Below are 17,695 nucleotides of genomic sequence, written 5' to 3'. Positions count from 1 at the left end.
GCAGCTTCCATTTTTATATTATTTTATATTTTATATTGTATATTTTTATACAGTGTTTTCCTAAATGTGCTGACATTAACCACTGAAAAAAAGTCAGATGGGGCATAATCAAAGGACTAGTCCCATTTTTTTAAAATAATGCAATAATGTAATAATGATTGAACGTTCCTCAAAAGCCTGTTTTATTATATTTAACACTTACAATTCGAGAAGTTTACAATTTTGTTTTCTAAAACTGTTGATGTATGGATAATCAAGTAAATCCAAGTTTAGTTAGTGAAATAATACTAACAACATAAAATATATTCATATGTTTACTTTATAAAAATTAGTATATATTTTATAGGCCTTTTTGTTATCATTTAGACAACAAAAGGCATGTAGAAATGTTGTTTTGTAGTAGAACATGTTCAGATCATGTTGATCCTTTAGAGACCTTAGGAATTTGTGTATCAAATATGTATACTTTGTAGGGATATCATAAAACTTTTAACTGATATATAAAGAAAGATTTATTTTACAGTGGATAGCAGCTTTACCTTGCTTCTGTCATTAGTAAATACAATCCACTTATATGTTCACCAAAATTTCTTTTAACTGGTTAGCGAAATTACATTTTGTTCTTTAAGATTTTTAAATCTACCAATCATTTGGCATCTGCATATTTGGAAATGTTCACTTTCATCTGCAGTATATTTGCCTGCTATCACAAGCTATATGACTGACACAATCACAAAACAACATCAATTAAATGAAGAAACTCACCTGGAAGGAACCGAACAAACCGTGGCATGAAATGAAACCTCTGACAACCTAAGGGGCCAGTTTCTTCAGGACCTGTATGACAGCAAAACTATATTACTATGGCTATATGCTTATAGCAAAACTCACTCAGTTGTTAAAAAATGAGTTGATGCACCCAAAAATGCACCCCTAGGTTATAGTGTGTTTGTTAGCTGTGTGTGCATGTGCACATTACCTGTGAGGTTCCAATCGTACAACTCCAAGATGTCTTTAAAGAGGTATGAGGAAAACAGCTCCAGGCCTTTAACGCAGTAGTTCTGGTGAAACACAAAAATTACTCTAGCAGAGCAATTGGGTCACTTCACCGGTGCTAGAAACAACCAAGATGTTCACAAGAAAAGTAACAGGTAGCTCACAAAAAAATATACATTACAACGGAAAAAGTAATTGCCAATTCATTTTCATGAATACTTGTTAACAGTTAAAAACATCAGGATATGCTTGTCTCATTATGAGACTGTTAATTGTATATATGAATATTGCAAATTATAACAAATGATAACTGGAGATTTGAACTGGAGAAGATGTGGACAGTGACAAATTTGATAATGTGGAGTGCCACAGACCTCAGGTGACATCTCTTCAATAAAGTGGATGGTGTAATCGATGTTGAAACGAATAACCCGACACAAAGGGATCTAAAATGGGGAGGAAAACACATGTCTGCATGTTAAATCTCATCAATACTCACCCCTAATGATACTGATTTTAATCCATTAACACTTTTGAGTTTATGCCAAGTTCAATAACAAACTTGTTGCCAATCAGCAGGTAAGGGGTATGTCTACTAATGATGGTGAGAAGAGAGGCTCAGTGCACATCATTATTCAAAACACACAAGTTACAAAGGAACGGACATTAGCCGATAACTAATATATGCTGGCTTTTGCTTGAATATTCTCGTATGTCATGTTTGCTTGTTTGTCCATTTGTGATTGTATTGTGTCTCACTTCAGCGATGATAAAGACCCGATCATTTCCACACCGTATGGAGCATCTAAATCTCCTCACTGTGTGTTTCAAGCGTCAGCTTACAAAATGTGTCCGACAAGTAAGATACTATAACTTACTCCTAATATATTTTTGTATCCTCTTTTCATGATAACCCTAATCCGGTCATAATTGTAATATGTCGTTAGCTGGACTGTTGTGCTCGTGTACTATCGAGTTGTCACGAGACCGGTTTGTGTTTCTCTGACTGCTATAACTCTAATCTTGTCATAATTGTAATATGTTCATTAGTTAGACTGCCGCAGTTGTGTACTATCAAGTTATAATGAGAACGGTTTGTGTTTTTGTGATGTAAGGTGTGACTTTTTCACAGAATATTCGACCTGGATTAGTAACACACAGATCGTGGCCTGGGTTACGTATGTGTGGGGCGGAGGTATCAAAACAGGGGCGAGACCCTTTTGGGGGTAGGGGCGTGTTTGTTTTTTTGGTTTGAAATATCAACAACGGTTACCAGAAAGCATTTACCCCACCTTTAAATACAACTGATGATCTATGAACAGTATCAGTAACATCCTTTCCACACTTCCCTCAATCAAAATCCACAATAATGAACTCACAAAAGAAGTATACTAGGCGAGACATTCACAAAAGTTTAAAATTAGATATCTACAGCACATGTTAGATAAACATTCTGCTAAACATTTTCTTTGGTGCTCCACAGAAGAAAACAAATCATACAGGTTTGAAATGGTATATAGATGAGCAAATGATTAACTAGAACATCAAAATGTATTTTAGGTGTTAGACTACTGTTATAAGCAGAAAAATGTAAAGCTTGCTTTACTGAGTTACAAAATGGCTAATCTGCTGTCCTTGTGCATTTGATGTTCAAGTAAACACAGACAAGGTTAATTATTTTTGTAACTGCTACATTAAATGGTAAATGGACTGCATTTATATAGCGCTTTTAACAGACCCTATGGCCATCCAAAGCGCTTTACATTTTTGCCTCACATTCAGCCATTCATACACCGACGGCGATGTCAGCCATGTAAGGCGCCATCCAGCTCGTCGGGAGCAGCTGGGGTTAGGTGTCTTGCTCATGGACACCTCAACACTTGGTCAGGTGGAACCGGGTTTTGAACCACCAACCTTTCGGTTTGTAGACAACCTACATGAACCACTGAACCACTGAGCCTCCGTTCATCTTCAGAACACAGTTTAAGATATTTTATATTTAGTTCGAGAGCATATCTAAGTGTATGCACACTATACTGTCCATGTCCAGAAAGGGAATAAAAACATCATCAAAGTAGTCCATATGTGACATCAGTTAGTTAATTAATCTCTTTGGTATGCTGATTCATGGCCATTTGAATCTTTATTTGAGGTTTGAAAACAAACGCAGAAGAGATGCAGAAGAAGACAATGCTGAATAAAGTCGTAGTTTTTGCAATTTTTGGACCAAAATGTATTTTCGATGCTTCAAGAGATTCTAATTAACCCACTGATGTCACATATGGACTACTTTGATGAGGTTTTTATTCCCTTTCTGGACATGGACAGTATAGTGTGCCTACACTTAGGTACACTGTCGGACTAAATATAAAATAACTTAAACTGTGTTCCGAAGGTCTTACAGGTGTGGAACGACATTAGGGTGAGTCATTAATTACATAAATTTCATTTTTGGGTGAACTAACCCTTTAACCACATAAGAATGCATTTATCTAATTATATAGTTTGAACGCAACCATGCTGCAGTTGCTTACATTAGTAAGTGGTGTGTGAGAAAAGCAGGAAAAGCCCTCAAACAGGTACTCATGATCGTCGTACTCAATAACTGTGGGTCTATCTGTCTGAAAGAGAGAGAAAGTTACATTGAATTATAGAAACAATATGAAAATTGAATTTAAATTTGTTAGTTTAAGACAACACAGAAACCTACCAGGAAGTTGGTCGGTGGGGAGACAGTTATTCTGTAGTGGAACAGCTTGCCGGCATTGTTACTCATCGGCCGACACTCTTTCACTGGCTGTGAGTGAGAGAGTTAGAGTGAGTGAGAGTGAGAGTGAGAGAGAGAAATTACCAATCCAATCAGCTTGATGTCCCAGACTGATGACTGACATTCAAAATGCTTGGTTTAAATAGATATTTTCAGACACAACAAAATGCAACATACTGAAAACTGAATACCAAAAACTGCACAATTACTGTAATAAAACTGTAAATCACCATTATGTCTAGAATTGACTTTAAGTTAAACCCTGCGGCTCGTGATGACACATTAATGTCTAATGACACGAAATGATCGATTTGTGTGAGAAACCGAACAGTATTTATGTTATTTTTTACCTCGAATACAACACTATGTCCAACAGCCGTGAGCTTCCACTGGATGAGGTTAAATTACACGATATGACGTACGATACACACGAGACATCACTTCTGCTGCTTGTATCCCATTGAGATACGCCATATCGTGTTCATTTGACCTCACCCAGAGGAAGTGATGGCGTGCTCGTGGGTGTTGAACAGTGTTGTATTTGAGGTAAAACATTATATAAATACTGTTTGGTTTCCCACACAAACTGATCGTTTCGTGTCTTAAAGGGTTAGTTCACCCAAAAATGAAATTTATGTCATTATTTTATGTTCCACACCTGTAAGACCTTCGTTGATCTTCGGAACACAGTTTAAGATATTTTCTATTTAGTCTGAGAGCGTATCCAAGTGTAGGCAAACTATACTGTCCATGTCCAGAAAGGGAATAAAAACCTCATCAAAGTAGTCCATATGTGACATCAGTTAGTTAATTAGAATCTCTTGAAGCATCGAAAATACATTTAGGTCCAAAAATAACAAAAACTACGACTTTATTCAGCATTGTCTTCTCTTCCGCGTTTGATTTCAAACCTCAAATAAAGATTTAAACGGTCATGAATCAGCGTTTTGATTTATAATTTGGATCGCGTGTCAAACTGCCAAACTGCAGAAATCACGTGACATTGGCGATCCAAATCATGAATTAATATGCTGATTCATGACCGCTTGAATTGTGTCTCACGAGTGTGGAACAACTTTAGGGTGAGTCATTAATGAAATAAATGTCATTTTTGGGTGAACTAACCCTTAAGACGTTAATGTGTCATCACAAGCCGCAGGGTTTAATTTGAAGATGTTTGTGCATGTTTTTCTTTACTCTCATAGAATTTGAGTTAAAAAAAAAAATCTTCATTTGTGTTCTGCAGAAGAAACAAAGACACCAATATCTTAGATGCCGTGGGGGTAAGCAGATAAACATAACATTTTCATTTTTGGGTAAACTATCCCAGCTACACATCTAAAACAAAATGGGAACTTATTTTATTTTTATTTATTTTTATTTTAACTTATTATTTTATTTGTTTTATACACCAGTGAAAATCAACCCTAACCCTTAGACATTGTACCTCTTACATCAAACAAAAAAAGAGCTAAAATTCTGCAAAATATCCTACTAATAAACTGACACACAACATCATTTAAATCTGACTCTTGCTCTGTGCTGCGACTCTGTAGCTAAGTTTATAATTGTTGCTTCTGTTTATTAACTGAACTAAATAGTTATTACTTTAATAAAAAAGCAAAAAGAAAGTGGTGCTGATGTCCAATAAAGTCTGGCACCTTGTGTGTTGTCCAGTTAAATGGGGTTTATCTTTAAAAAATGCATACTGAGGTTCCCAGATTTCCTTCCATTACATCACATTCTGTGTCCTGTGAATGGGCACCTAATGCAATACTTAGCTCAGATATCATATGCAGAGTCCAACCAAAGTATCCCATGAGAATATTTAGTACCAAGTGCTCGCAATAATAGGTCCATCAGAGTCCTGCAATCATTTAGCCCATTATGTAAAAATCTAGCTCATTATTAAGTTCCCAACTGTATCATTTCAGAGAATTACATATTTTTCTAACTCCTCAGTTAACAGTTTATATATGTCTGTTAACATATGTGATATGTCTTCTAAAGCTTCTCTCATGTACCCCTATAGTTTGCACTTTTCAAATTATCCAGAAGTCGTCTTTTTCCTCCAGTTGTCTTATTAATTCTAAAATGTAAAAATGTCATATGTTTAAATAAGACAGATGAGATGATTGCATGAAGGCATATATACCTGTTCACCAGGGTAAATACTGTGTCGAATGCCAGTTCGTCTGGCTTTGGCACTGCACTTGCATAATGGTCCATCATTCATCTGGGATTTAAGCATATGATCAAGAAAATAAGAATAAATGTAATTTAACCATAACAATAAATACATTAAACTTACAGTAATACTTTCAATTCAATTCACTTTTTTTTGTATACCGCTTTTCACAATACATATAATTTCAAAGGAGCTTTACAGAAAATGCATGTGTACAGAAAATGTCTCTACATAAAACATTTAGAATGACCTGTCATCAAAGGTGACTGTGTCCAAGTTATGCATTTTAGAAATGTACATATACAAATCACAGTTAGCTAATAATGTATTAATTTAAGCCAGAAACAATGCGATAATTATGTTAACAAATACATGTTGTTAACAAATGATAAGGATATATAGGAAATTTAGCATTGGTGTATGTTGATTTAGAAATCTGACACTCAATGTCATGAATTTATAATTAGTGGTTAATTCAGGGATTATTTTTCCTTTCCTGATCTGAAATCGTTACTGAGCAAACATCACTGGCTGTGGCATAGATGTGTACTAATGCTTAAAGAGAACCTTGCAGAGCAAGTCAGTTAAACGTGTCAGAAGCTCAACCAGACCTGCTTTACACGTGAGAACAAACCTCTTGTGGAAGCTCAAATGTGCTGTGTAACAGAGAATAAGCCTCATTGGTTCTCGCACGTCGCAAGTGAACATGCTTGAGCTTCAGTTTACCAAATCTGATGTGTGGTCTGATGAATGCTTATGTGTGAATAAAAGACTAAATTAATTTATCTTCAGAAAATTACTCAGGACTAAACCGCTCAATTCATATGGATTAGTTTTATGATCTTTTTATGAACTTTTTGAAGCATCAAAGGGGTAGTTTGAGTAGCTGTCAATAGAGGGACAACGATTTAATCAAAATAGCTTCATTAATGTTCAGAAGATGAATGAAAGTCTTACAGGTTTGGAATGACATGAGAGTGAGACATGAGAGTTTTGGGGGGGTGAAGTAACACTTCAATAAAAATATAATATTAATTTGTTTAAGCATTCCAAAAGTTAAATGAGTATTTCTGGATTTGTTTTCTGGCCTATATAAATATTGTCCAGATGTACATTTTTAACATAACTAGTTTAAAGGGTTCATTAACTGCACATTTTCAAATATGTATAAATGTTCTTTGAAGTCCACTTATAATGTTAAAACATCCTAATTTAGAATTAAATAGTTAAATAGTCTTTGAAACACTCGAAAGTAAACACTCACTGTTATGATTGGGTAACAGTAATACTTGAATATTAAAATTATTTCCAACATTCCTGTCATTACACATGAAAATGACAACCACAAGAGTTTGATCGTCACGGACACTACATCCATATTTTTTTTTTTTTTTTTAACAGTCTATGGTTTACATCAACGATACACATCACCACAATTTTTATAATCGTGATCTCGTTACACCCCTAGTCAAAAGATCGAAAAAATTAGATTTTTCAATTCATGAACCCTTTAAAATGGATCTAAGCAAAATATACAATACAATCTAAATTTTTCAGCACAAAGAGGCTACAGTGAAGGTGAAGCACACCTGTCCGGGGTCATTGTACCACAGCTCCTCATGGAGGCGGTCAGGGTGAGCTTTCTTCCTCTTGATCTCAGCGATGACATCAAAGACCTCTGAGTCTGAGCTACTGGAGCAACTGCTCCCTCCTCCATCAGACTCACACTCCGACTCACTGGAGCTCTCTTCTGCACAATTATAAAATATTTGTATATATTTATACTTCTAAAACAAACCAACAATCATCTTTTACAGCATGTCATTTTTGATTATATAAAATATCTTCGTCTTAAACATCTGCTTAAACATTGATTAAATTCTTTAAGGTCTTAAGGGGTCATATTTTAATAGGGGTACCATAATTCCTCAAATGAAACCCTGAAGTCAATAAAACGCCGGGCCTCTGATAGTGGCCTTGGGCGTGGTTACTGGTCAGCACAAACAATAATGTTTGGATAAGCTCCTAAATGCCTTTCATTTAATGTGCACTCAAGTTCATCATAATGTACAGTAGGGTTGTGCCGTGACGGCTGACCGACATTATCGAAGGAGCGCAACCATCCTGATGCCATGCACCCCGGCGTTGTGAGTCTTGCGAGTGCGACAAATTAATCCTGGTCTCTTCTGTAGTTAACCTAAAAACTTTGCAGGGATTGCTCTGTAAATTAAATTGAAAATATAACTGATGCATATATGCCATTTTAAATAGGCTACTGTTATGATCTACACAATATTAGCCTCTCGTCTTTTTTATATGTCTTATTCTGCATTTAACTTAAAATATTTTTTTTTTGTACAAGAAAACAGCATAGGCTTCAAAATAAACAATGTTGTTGACATATTGTAAAGTGGTCATATGAACTATGCTACACGAAAGACCGTTTAAAAAACAATATGCAAAATCAAAATGTAATATCTCCGTAATAGATTGAGAAAAGTGTATAAATAACGAAATTATAGTTTTCAAGAATAAAAATAAATAAATATGTAAAGAGACATAGGCTAATAAAATAGAAATTGTTTAAATGTGCACAACTCTTCTTAAGTGGAAGGAAGCTTTTTTCCAACCTATATAGAAATTAAGCAAGGATTTTTTTTCCACTCAATGGTGGTTACCAATTAGGCTACCATATTTCTGACCCAAATTGCTTTGTCGCCTTTCTGGCTGTTGTTGAATGGTGATATTTTTGCAAATGTTTCTTAAAAAAAAAAATAATAATAATATCTGTCTACTGGAACTCTATCTCTTTAACTTTAAAACGGTTTATTTAAAGCCATTATTTTTCAAACAGATGGAATTAGAAATACAGGCATGCCCCTAACAAAAGCCTGCCTCAAATAAAAGCCTGTTCCCTTCTTCAGTTCAGGTAAATAAAAGCCCTGGTCTTTATTTGAGGAATTACGGTATATGTTTTGCAAATAATTTGTTCCGTTCATTTTTAATTGTAGGAGAAAACTGCACAGCCTAGCTTTAAAATGAACCAGTTTCGCAATGATAGTACTAGGGATGCACCGAATCCAAATTTTTGGGGTTCGCTGAATACCCAATCCACTGGTTAAGATTCTGCCGAATTCAAATCCTACTCCTATCCTCAGTCCATTAAAACAGTAAAAAAATTACTGAAGTAAACAACATCCACAGCAGTGTATCTTTCATTTTATTTCATTGTAAGAAAAGAATAAGAAGGAAAAAAAAGAATAGCATTATGCCAGGATGAAAAACGATTTTGACAATTACCATTTCTGTAGGCCTACCTGAAAGTTGCTGCATTTTGGCTGTTATCTGTAGATGCACAACTGACTGTCCCATAATCAACGGTGGCGCAATTACGTCGACCAGCCGAGGGTTCGGTTCGGTGGAAAAAAAAAATCTAAAATTCGGTAGAAACCAAACCCTGTCAAAAAGCCCAATATTCATCATGGATTCGGTGCATCCCTAGACAGGACAAACCTTTTTTGTTCCTGGGACATCCAAAGATATACATAGACCCTGAGTCAACAAATGCAATTCAATGCAACAAATGCAATTCATCTACTGTGGGTGTAACCAGTCTTTATGGCCCCTTGATATAACCAATCAAACGTCTTATAAAAGCACAGCAAAATAAGCCTCAAAAAGTAATTAAAGACACTACAGTGCATTCATTTATTTTCTGCCCTCTGCAGCGTACCACGCCCACTTTTGTGGATTGCAGCACTTTTAGCAACAAATGGTGCTGAATCAGGGGCCTTTAACAGACAGGATGACTTTGTCAGTTTTGAAGTCCATTTGAAACCCCTTGTCATGTCTTAATCCTTCACCTTTAAAATATTACCCACCCACACCCATCTCTTCTCAGAGTGGTTTCATGAACGATTAGTTCAAAGCTGCATGCTAGTAAGTGTTAAATCTACAGGTACATTGTCGAGAAAGGCAATAATGTAGCACAACTTGTTAAGGCAGCAGACTCTGCACACAACCTATATGCATCCATATGCACATGGCTTATGTGGAAATGGATGCAGTCAGTTTTGACGTTATATTTTGATGTGGCATTTGGATTGGAAGTCATGCATTTACAGTATTGTGCCTGTTGGTTTTAATGTTATTTTAAAGTAGGGAAGAATGAAATGAACAGCAAAACTTAGCATTTTGTTTGCGTACTCCCTCTGTCACCTTAATTACCGCAGTTTGGGAACCACTTCATAACATCATGGGATGTTTTACTCCACTCAACTATGCTTGTGGCTTTTAAATGATTTATTTTGTTTTGTTGTAGCATTTTTAGCTTTATTTTACATACAGATTGAAATAAAAATGGAATAAAAAACTATATGAACTATTAAGTTGTAAGTTACGTTTAAAAATGGACTCATGTAGACTTAGGCCATATTATGTTGGTAAATATTTTAGAGTATGTGCATATTTAAAATCTTAGGACACGGTACCCTGATCCTGGTCCAGTTTGGTCTTGGGTGGTTCCCATTTAGGCCTGGTGGATTTGGCCCGCTCCTGCCTCCGGCCAAGCTCTTCCTCAAAGCGTTCGTACAGATCTCTCAACTTACTGGTTCCCACAACTGTAGAGTCACCCTATGGATGAATAACAACACATGGAAGATAAGTAACAACTTCTGAAGTATCTGATATATTTTGGTCATGACTCCATCACAATATCTGGTACAAAATGCTGCACATTTTAAAGGCGTAGAGTGTAATGTTTTTATTGTTCAGAGTCTCTAGAAGAAAATCATTGTTATTTTGACGAAAAGTTTGTAACAGAATAAATCTCTCAAAACATTAAACTGTTTGAGAAGCCCGACATGTCAACTTCTGTTAAGTTTGTCAGCTGTTTGTGTTCACTACGGTGTTTACCACTTGGTCCATTGGGTCATTGGAGTAGTAGTTCTCAGCATGTGTGCAGCGGATCCAGGCAGGTTTGAGTAACTCTTCCTCTCCTTTCTCCTCCTCATGGCGGTCAGTAGGCATTTCCTCTGCCTCTCTACTCCTACTCAACCCAGGTCTCTCTCGACTGCTAGAGCCTCCATCTGTTCTCCTCTCCTTCTCCTCGTCCACACGTCGGCGCTTTCTCTCTCGACTGCCTGAGCGACTGCGAATGTGTTTCCGGTGTCTGTCTGAGGGAGGCGAACCTGGATCGTCTCTATGACGATATCGTTCTCTGGTGGATGAAGGCAATATTACCGCGGTAATAATAACAGAGGAACAGACAACCCAGCGAAAGTACTTAAACTATCGCCCGTTTCACACATACTCCGTCTGCAGTCCATATGCGGTGCATATTTTTTCTGTACCCCTTTCACACTGCACGCGGATGCTGTCCATCAGTCCGTTCCAGGCGCAGTGTGTCTGCAGCAGTGCAGTGATCGTTTTCGTACAGGGTCTATTTTTTGCTGTGCTGCACTACTGCATTTAAGTGATAGAACATTGTTCGCATTAAAATAAACATGTACTGATGCAAAAATCAAGTAATTTCACCACAGATGCATATAATTTAAAATATACTCGTTTCAAAGTCAACACATGGCTTTTTTTTCTCAAGTAAAGCAAGGAAACGACACCTTACTGGCATTTAAGTTAAAAAAAAGTGTCATAATGGAGAGCACTCGTCCTTTCTTGGAGGTGGAAAGCAAAGTTCTTTATGACCTGCAGGATTTCTTTTAAAAGGGTTTAAAAACGAAAGACAAGATGAGAGTCGGATGTTTTTGAATATCCTATTGTATTGTTTCTAATTTAAAATGTTTGTGATTTTTGGCTATGACCTATGTTTAAATGTTTTGCCGCTTGTGTGAGCTAAATCTAAAGTACTAGGCTATATAAATATGAATGAATGTACTGAATAAAATGTTGTTTAAATGTAGTATGTTAAAACCTGACTAATCTAAGAGTAAACAAAGAGAATTGCAATTCTGACGAGCCATGTTCAGTAACAACTTTTGGATTTTAAATAAAAAATTATAAATAAATGCTGTGTTTGTGGTATGCAACTGCGGATCAGTTGCGGACTGCAAACGCAGCATATGTGAAAGCACAACAGGGCGTGTGGATCCTACACCGCATACGCACTACAGATGGACTTTGTGTGAAACGGGCGTAAGTCTATAAATAAGTTTGGGCAGTTTAAACAACTGAAATCACACAAAAATGAAGTAAAAAGTAACTTGCTTGGTCACCTGTAATATTGTCAGAAGGACCCAGAGATGACAAGCAATATTTCTTCTTTTCTTTACATAAATCAAATTCATGCAGTACCAGTAGTACCAAGAATTGGGTCAATTTGGTACCCGCTCATAGGCAGCTGCTTTCAAATGCTCCGGTATGTATTTGTGTGCACACTCTAAGAAGAACATTAAAGGTTTTTACAGCAACATGTTTTTGCTGCATTATAGCCAATCACAGACATTTTTTGTTGAGCAAGTGAACCCAATGGCCAATCAGAGGGGTTAAAGTAAATCTAGACCAGAGATTTGTTCAGCATGAGTTCAGCATGCTCACAAATCATTTTGCTATATCCAGCAAATTACATATGTAAAAAAATAAATAAATAGAAATGCACCGATCTCAATTTTCTTGGCCGATTCTGATTTTTTGTTAGTGAGATCTGCCGATATTGATTTTTGCCTATTCAGATTTTCTTTCTAAGAACTATAATTGACAGCATATACAAACTTTATCTTCAAAGCAATTTTTTTTAATATTATATAATAAATTATTAAACATTATTACAGGATCTCATCTCCATTAAACAACTCTTAAAAATAAGTGTTCTGTACCAGGAAAGAAGTAGACATAACAAATAACAAAAAATCTGATTTATGAAACAAAACATTATAAATTGACCTTTTTCTCTTTTTTACTTGTCTTACAAAAGTCAAAAGATCCTATGAATGAACAAATCTGAAGTGTACAATACTCCTCCAAATAATACTTCAGTAATTGGGTAATAAATGTTGCCAGCTAGGGATGTCACAGTACCAAAACTCCAGTAGTCGGTACCAATACCATAACATTTTTATGGTACTCTGTACCAATTTTGGTACCACAGCTAAATGTTAAATTTTTTATTTGATTTATTTAACCATTAACATTTGTTTTTATGTATTAGGTTTATTATTTATGATGATGATAACCATTATAAGTAAATAATACATAAACATTTAACGGCTGTATGCTGCTTAACAGTGGAAAAATAATCAACCATAAAGGCATAATTATTATTATTATTAACAGTAGCCTAACATATTCTGTCAATTAAAAAAAAAATTAAACCGAACTTTGATTTTGACGGGTGTCTGTGTTCATGATATGACCCTTTTCTCAAATGAAACGGAAATTCTCATGAAGGTTTATGCATTCGGCCTTTCATCCAGCGCCATGAATTCCATAACTTTCCTCATAATTGCTTTTGGTCCGGTTGCGCATCTTGTTGTGTGAGTGTGACACATTAATCTTCTTCTATAGTTTGCTCTGTAAATTAATTTGAGAGTTTTACTAATGCATAATGCATATATGCTATTTTAAATCCTGTAGTCAATGCCAGATATATATAGACTACATTTTAAAATAATAAAAGCTCAAACATCCATTTCATAAGCATGCATGTTTCTTTTCTGTCAGTGAAACAACACAATAAAGCCTGTAAAACATTAAATTGATTATAAGTAAATAATGGTAATATTAAGAATATCAAATATTTGTTTAAAAAATATTTGTTTCATAGCCTATTTCTCCACAAAGACGCTTCATGCCGGTCTGCGCTTTGAGATGAATGTGGGACATGAGCTGGATAGACAACTTCTTGAATATCTTCCTTTTAAAGGTGCACTATGCAACTTTCCGTCCACTGGAGGGCGCCTATTTTAAACAAAGGTGTAGTTTGATGACGCCAAGTGTGAGCGCAGTATCTTGGGACATGTGGTATTCACCTCACAGCCGGTGGAAAATAGGACACGGGCAGAAATCATGTTCATGAATCCGCTTTTTCCGGTCATGATTATAAGGTAAAGCAGCTCTGTTTATCATATTAGATACATTTAAGTGTGTTTAAAATTATGTTATGACGTTACTCTGTGCGTTCGCTTGGCGCTGCTGTGACATGTTCACACTGCTAAAAGAAAAGCGCTTCTGCAGAATAAAACTGAGGGTAGCGCAGATATGACGCAATTGACTTGGGACTCCCTCAAACGCTATGCTAACACGTCCCGGGTCCTTGGTTTAAATAGGAATTTTCTAACAATTTACAAATAGTTGGAAACATTTGGGATATTGTTAGTACTCAACTGAACAAAATATATAACCATGGCCTAGTGGTTCTTGGATATTTTACAGCAAAAATATTACATAGTTCACCTTTAAGTGGAAGCTCTTTTTTCCCTCACGTGCAACCTAGCGCGGATCAGTCCTTATTTGGGTAAGGAAAATAACAAAATGATAGTTTTTAAGTAGAAAATAGTATTCAGCCTATAGTAAATTAGATATTTTTATACTAATAAAAAAATGACGATGTCATCGTCCATCCCAATAAAGTGAACATACTTTTTCTAGCAAAGATTATTAAGGCTGGAATGTAAACCTTTTTTTTTGTTGTTGCTGTGATGGCCCGCGGTAGGCGTCATGTGATCGTGGTATTGCAGAAAAACAGTAACCGTCCCAGCCCTAGTAGTGAGCAGTGAAGTAAATTACCTGCTGCGATGTCTTGATGGCACACGCCCTCTATCGTAGTCCGCTTTACACCGCGGGCTGTCTGATCGCCTGCGCTCTGAACTGCCCCCTCTGTCCCGCTTCTCTCCTCCAAACTCACGGTTATGTCGGCTTCCATATCCTCCGTAACTGGGGCCCCTGTGCCGGTGGTCATCATGGTGACGTCTCTCAGGCGAGCGGGAACATGCTTCTGTCTTGTATTGCATAGTGCTCTGGCGTGAGCGTTCGGTTTTGAAGGAACCACCGGGCTGCACGTAAGTTGGGTTGAAACTGGGTGGAGGGGGGAGCTGTGGCTGTGGAGGGTAACTCATGGGATATGATGGTGAGTAGGGCATGGAGGGTGGCACTGAGGGGGGCACAGGTGGCAACGGTGGGGGTGGGACATTGGGCATCATGTAGGGGTAAGAGCTCTGAACTGGGATAGTAGCTGAGCCGTCTGAGCTGTGAGAAACAGGTGGTGGAAAAGGGGGTGGCTCTGGGAAGACCGGTGGACGTAAGGGACATTGGGGCAGAATGTTAGAACCCTGTGATGGTGGAGGGAAGTGGAAAGGCATGAAGTCAGGATAAGGCGGCATGTAACCACTGCCACCCTGAGGGTTATAGACAGGACCAGGAGGAGCCGGAGGGTCGTAATGATACCGTGGCGGAGCGGGCCGATACATTGGGCCCGGAGTGGCTGGTCTTCCCCTCGGGCATCCGCGGCCAGTGTGGAAAGACATCTGTAAAGAAAACATGGGCATAAGAAATATATTGATATAGAAGATTTTTGTATAAGGACGGGTTACACTTTACTTCAATTGTCCAATTTAGACATTCTTCTACTATAAGTAACTACTATAAGGTGTTAGGCTTCGGGTTAATAGAATAAGTTGGCATGTAGTTGCAATGTTACTTATAGTCAGTAGAATGTCTATTAGGGATCCATGAAAATAAATTGTTTGCAGATATTAAGCAGACAGTCTACTAACAATCTAACGAGAGTTAGATTACATGTAGTTACAAAGTTACTTAGTAGAATGTTTAAAGTGGAACATAAAAAAAAAAACAATTTGCCCAAGGATGTACTTAAACTAATCAGTCCGAATTGGAGGAACCATCAGAATTTTAAAATCTATTATTTTACTATTGAATGTTTACTTGACTTCAATACATTTTTAGTTATTTTATTAGTATAGTGTATTACAGTACTTAAACCGATATTTTATTTTGCAGCGTTATCTAAGTTGATACCAAGAATTGTGAAGTTTCATGAGCACCAAAAAAAAAGTAAATATCAAAACAATTTGCAGAAAAAATAACTACTGTGATATAGCCTTTTCATGAGATTGCCCTTCCCCTATATTACATGCTTTCAGGTTTCTACTATACTTTAATGGATGTTGAGAATACCATTGCTTTAAAGGGGTAGTATAGTAAAAATAAAAAATAAATCTTTTCTTTTGTGGGATATAAAACAAAGTTGAAGCCAATGGTAATTCCAACAGGGTTTGATTATCAACATTTTTCATAATAGAAGAATGTCACATCTAGATTAGGCACGAGATGAGGGTGAGTATATAATAAATTATTTTCTATGTGAACGAACAGTCTGATGATAAAATAGCTGGTAACGAGTAACGTGACAAGACATTTCTTTCGACAAAGTGGCATTTTCTAATTATGAAGCCAAAATAAAATGACGTCCCTATGGTCTGACTCTGGGATGCAGAAATTATATGGGCCCAGGTTTTTTGTTCGTTTTTGTGGTGGAAAGTGACATTTTTAACAGGGCAAATGAAAATTAAGTTAAACCCGCTTCGTGATACAGGTCTTTGGACGAGTCACGTCTTGTAGCCGTCTCGAAAGCTTCTTTTCTAAGGCCTTTTCACCTGGTGTTTTAACACTAAAAAAACGCACTACAGTACATCAGTTTCTGCATCTCCTATGATTCTATGACAGAACAGCACTTTAATAATAATGATGCCAAAAAACTTCCTGAAGAATATAACTCACCTTTAGAAGTCTTTGCTAAAGGTGAGGAACTAAATCAGTGGTGCTGTTTATAACGTTTTATGTTTACAGCGGTAAAATGCTCAGGTTGTGATGCTATCCTGTGCTCGTTGGTAATGCGGTGTGCTGCTCCTTCCAATCAGATTATTTAGGCTATATGAGAAGTGACCAATGACAACGCGAGAAATGACTCCACGCGGAAATACTCTTCTTCTTGTTCTTCTGGTGCATCACTGCCCATGATCACTGCCACCAACTGAACTGGAGTGTGAGGAGTCGATGCAGAAAGACAACTCTTCCTTTACAAGGGGATTTTTATTTTTATTTTTTACACATTGTATTCTTTAATCTAGTACACTTTCGCTTTGACAACAATTTTCCTATATGTACATTGAAGGGCAGCTTTTTGTTCAACCGTATAGGCGCGCTCCCAAAAATTACACATCCACAATGCCACCTTAGAATTAAGGCTCTATATGCATTTTCAGCAGTTTAAAGCTTCAAAGTTTTTTTGTATTCCATTCGATTTTGTAGATAGAACCTTTTTGTTTTTAAATAAAAAAGTCCTAAAATGTTCACAACTTAAAAAGTTAATTTAATTTTAAGGAAGGATTCTCTTTATAGAGAAACACACCACTTCAAAAACAACTATGAATTTCAGTATTGTATTTATCTCTTTTGATTTAATGACAGCAGCCCTAACTGACCCCAGCTAACAAAATATGATCTAAGAACATTTTGCGAACAAGACACTACTGTTATTTCTGAAATGTTCTCTATTTTTTTTAAAGTTCCTTTAGTTATGTAAATGTTAAAGGGATAATTCACCCAAAAATAAAAATTCTGTCCTCATTTACTCACCCTCAAGTTGTTCCAAATATGTGTGAGATTCTTTTTTCTGCTGAACACAAAAGAAGATATTTTAAAGAATTTTTACAAGCACATAGAGCAACCACCTAGCATAGTATCAACCCCCCCCCCCCCTTTATAAGGATTTT

General features: G+C 36.5%; 1 protein-coding gene across 1 annotated transcript in view; it reads right to left on the bottom strand.

Moving 5' to 3' along the window:
• drosha (drosha ribonuclease III) overlaps positions 1-16,845 on the bottom strand; it is a 56,798-nt gene extending 39,953 nt beyond the window's left edge. Inside the window, exons 1-11 of the mRNA XM_067430195.1 lie at positions 16,701-16,845; positions 14,691-15,427; positions 10,866-11,169; positions 10,442-10,583; positions 7,541-7,701; positions 5,919-5,999; positions 3,707-3,793; positions 3,531-3,617; positions 1,371-1,442; positions 980-1,061; positions 766-837 (exon numbers count right to left, since the gene is read on the bottom strand). Of these exons, the coding sequence (XP_067286296.1) occupies positions 766-837; positions 980-1,061; positions 1,371-1,442; positions 3,531-3,617; positions 3,707-3,793; positions 5,919-5,999; positions 7,541-7,701; positions 10,442-10,583; positions 10,866-11,169; positions 14,691-15,427 (1,825 nt within the window). The 5' untranslated portion in view covers positions 16,701-16,845. The remainder of the gene's footprint in view (positions 1-765; positions 838-979; positions 1,062-1,370; positions 1,443-3,530; positions 3,618-3,706; positions 3,794-5,918; positions 6,000-7,540; positions 7,702-10,441; positions 10,584-10,865; positions 11,170-14,690; positions 15,428-16,700) is intronic.
• Between the last annotated feature and the right edge of the window lie 850 nt (positions 16,846-17,695).

Source organism: Pseudorasbora parva, chromosome 21 (genome assembly GCF_024679245.1).
Source record: "Pseudorasbora parva isolate DD20220531a chromosome 21, ASM2467924v1, whole genome shotgun sequence".
NCBI classification, from domain to species: Eukaryota; Metazoa; Chordata; class Actinopteri; order Cypriniformes; family Gobionidae; genus Pseudorasbora; species Pseudorasbora parva.
The sequence above is the reverse complement of the archived record's forward strand: the minus strand, read 5'-3'. Positions and strand labels throughout refer to the sequence as shown.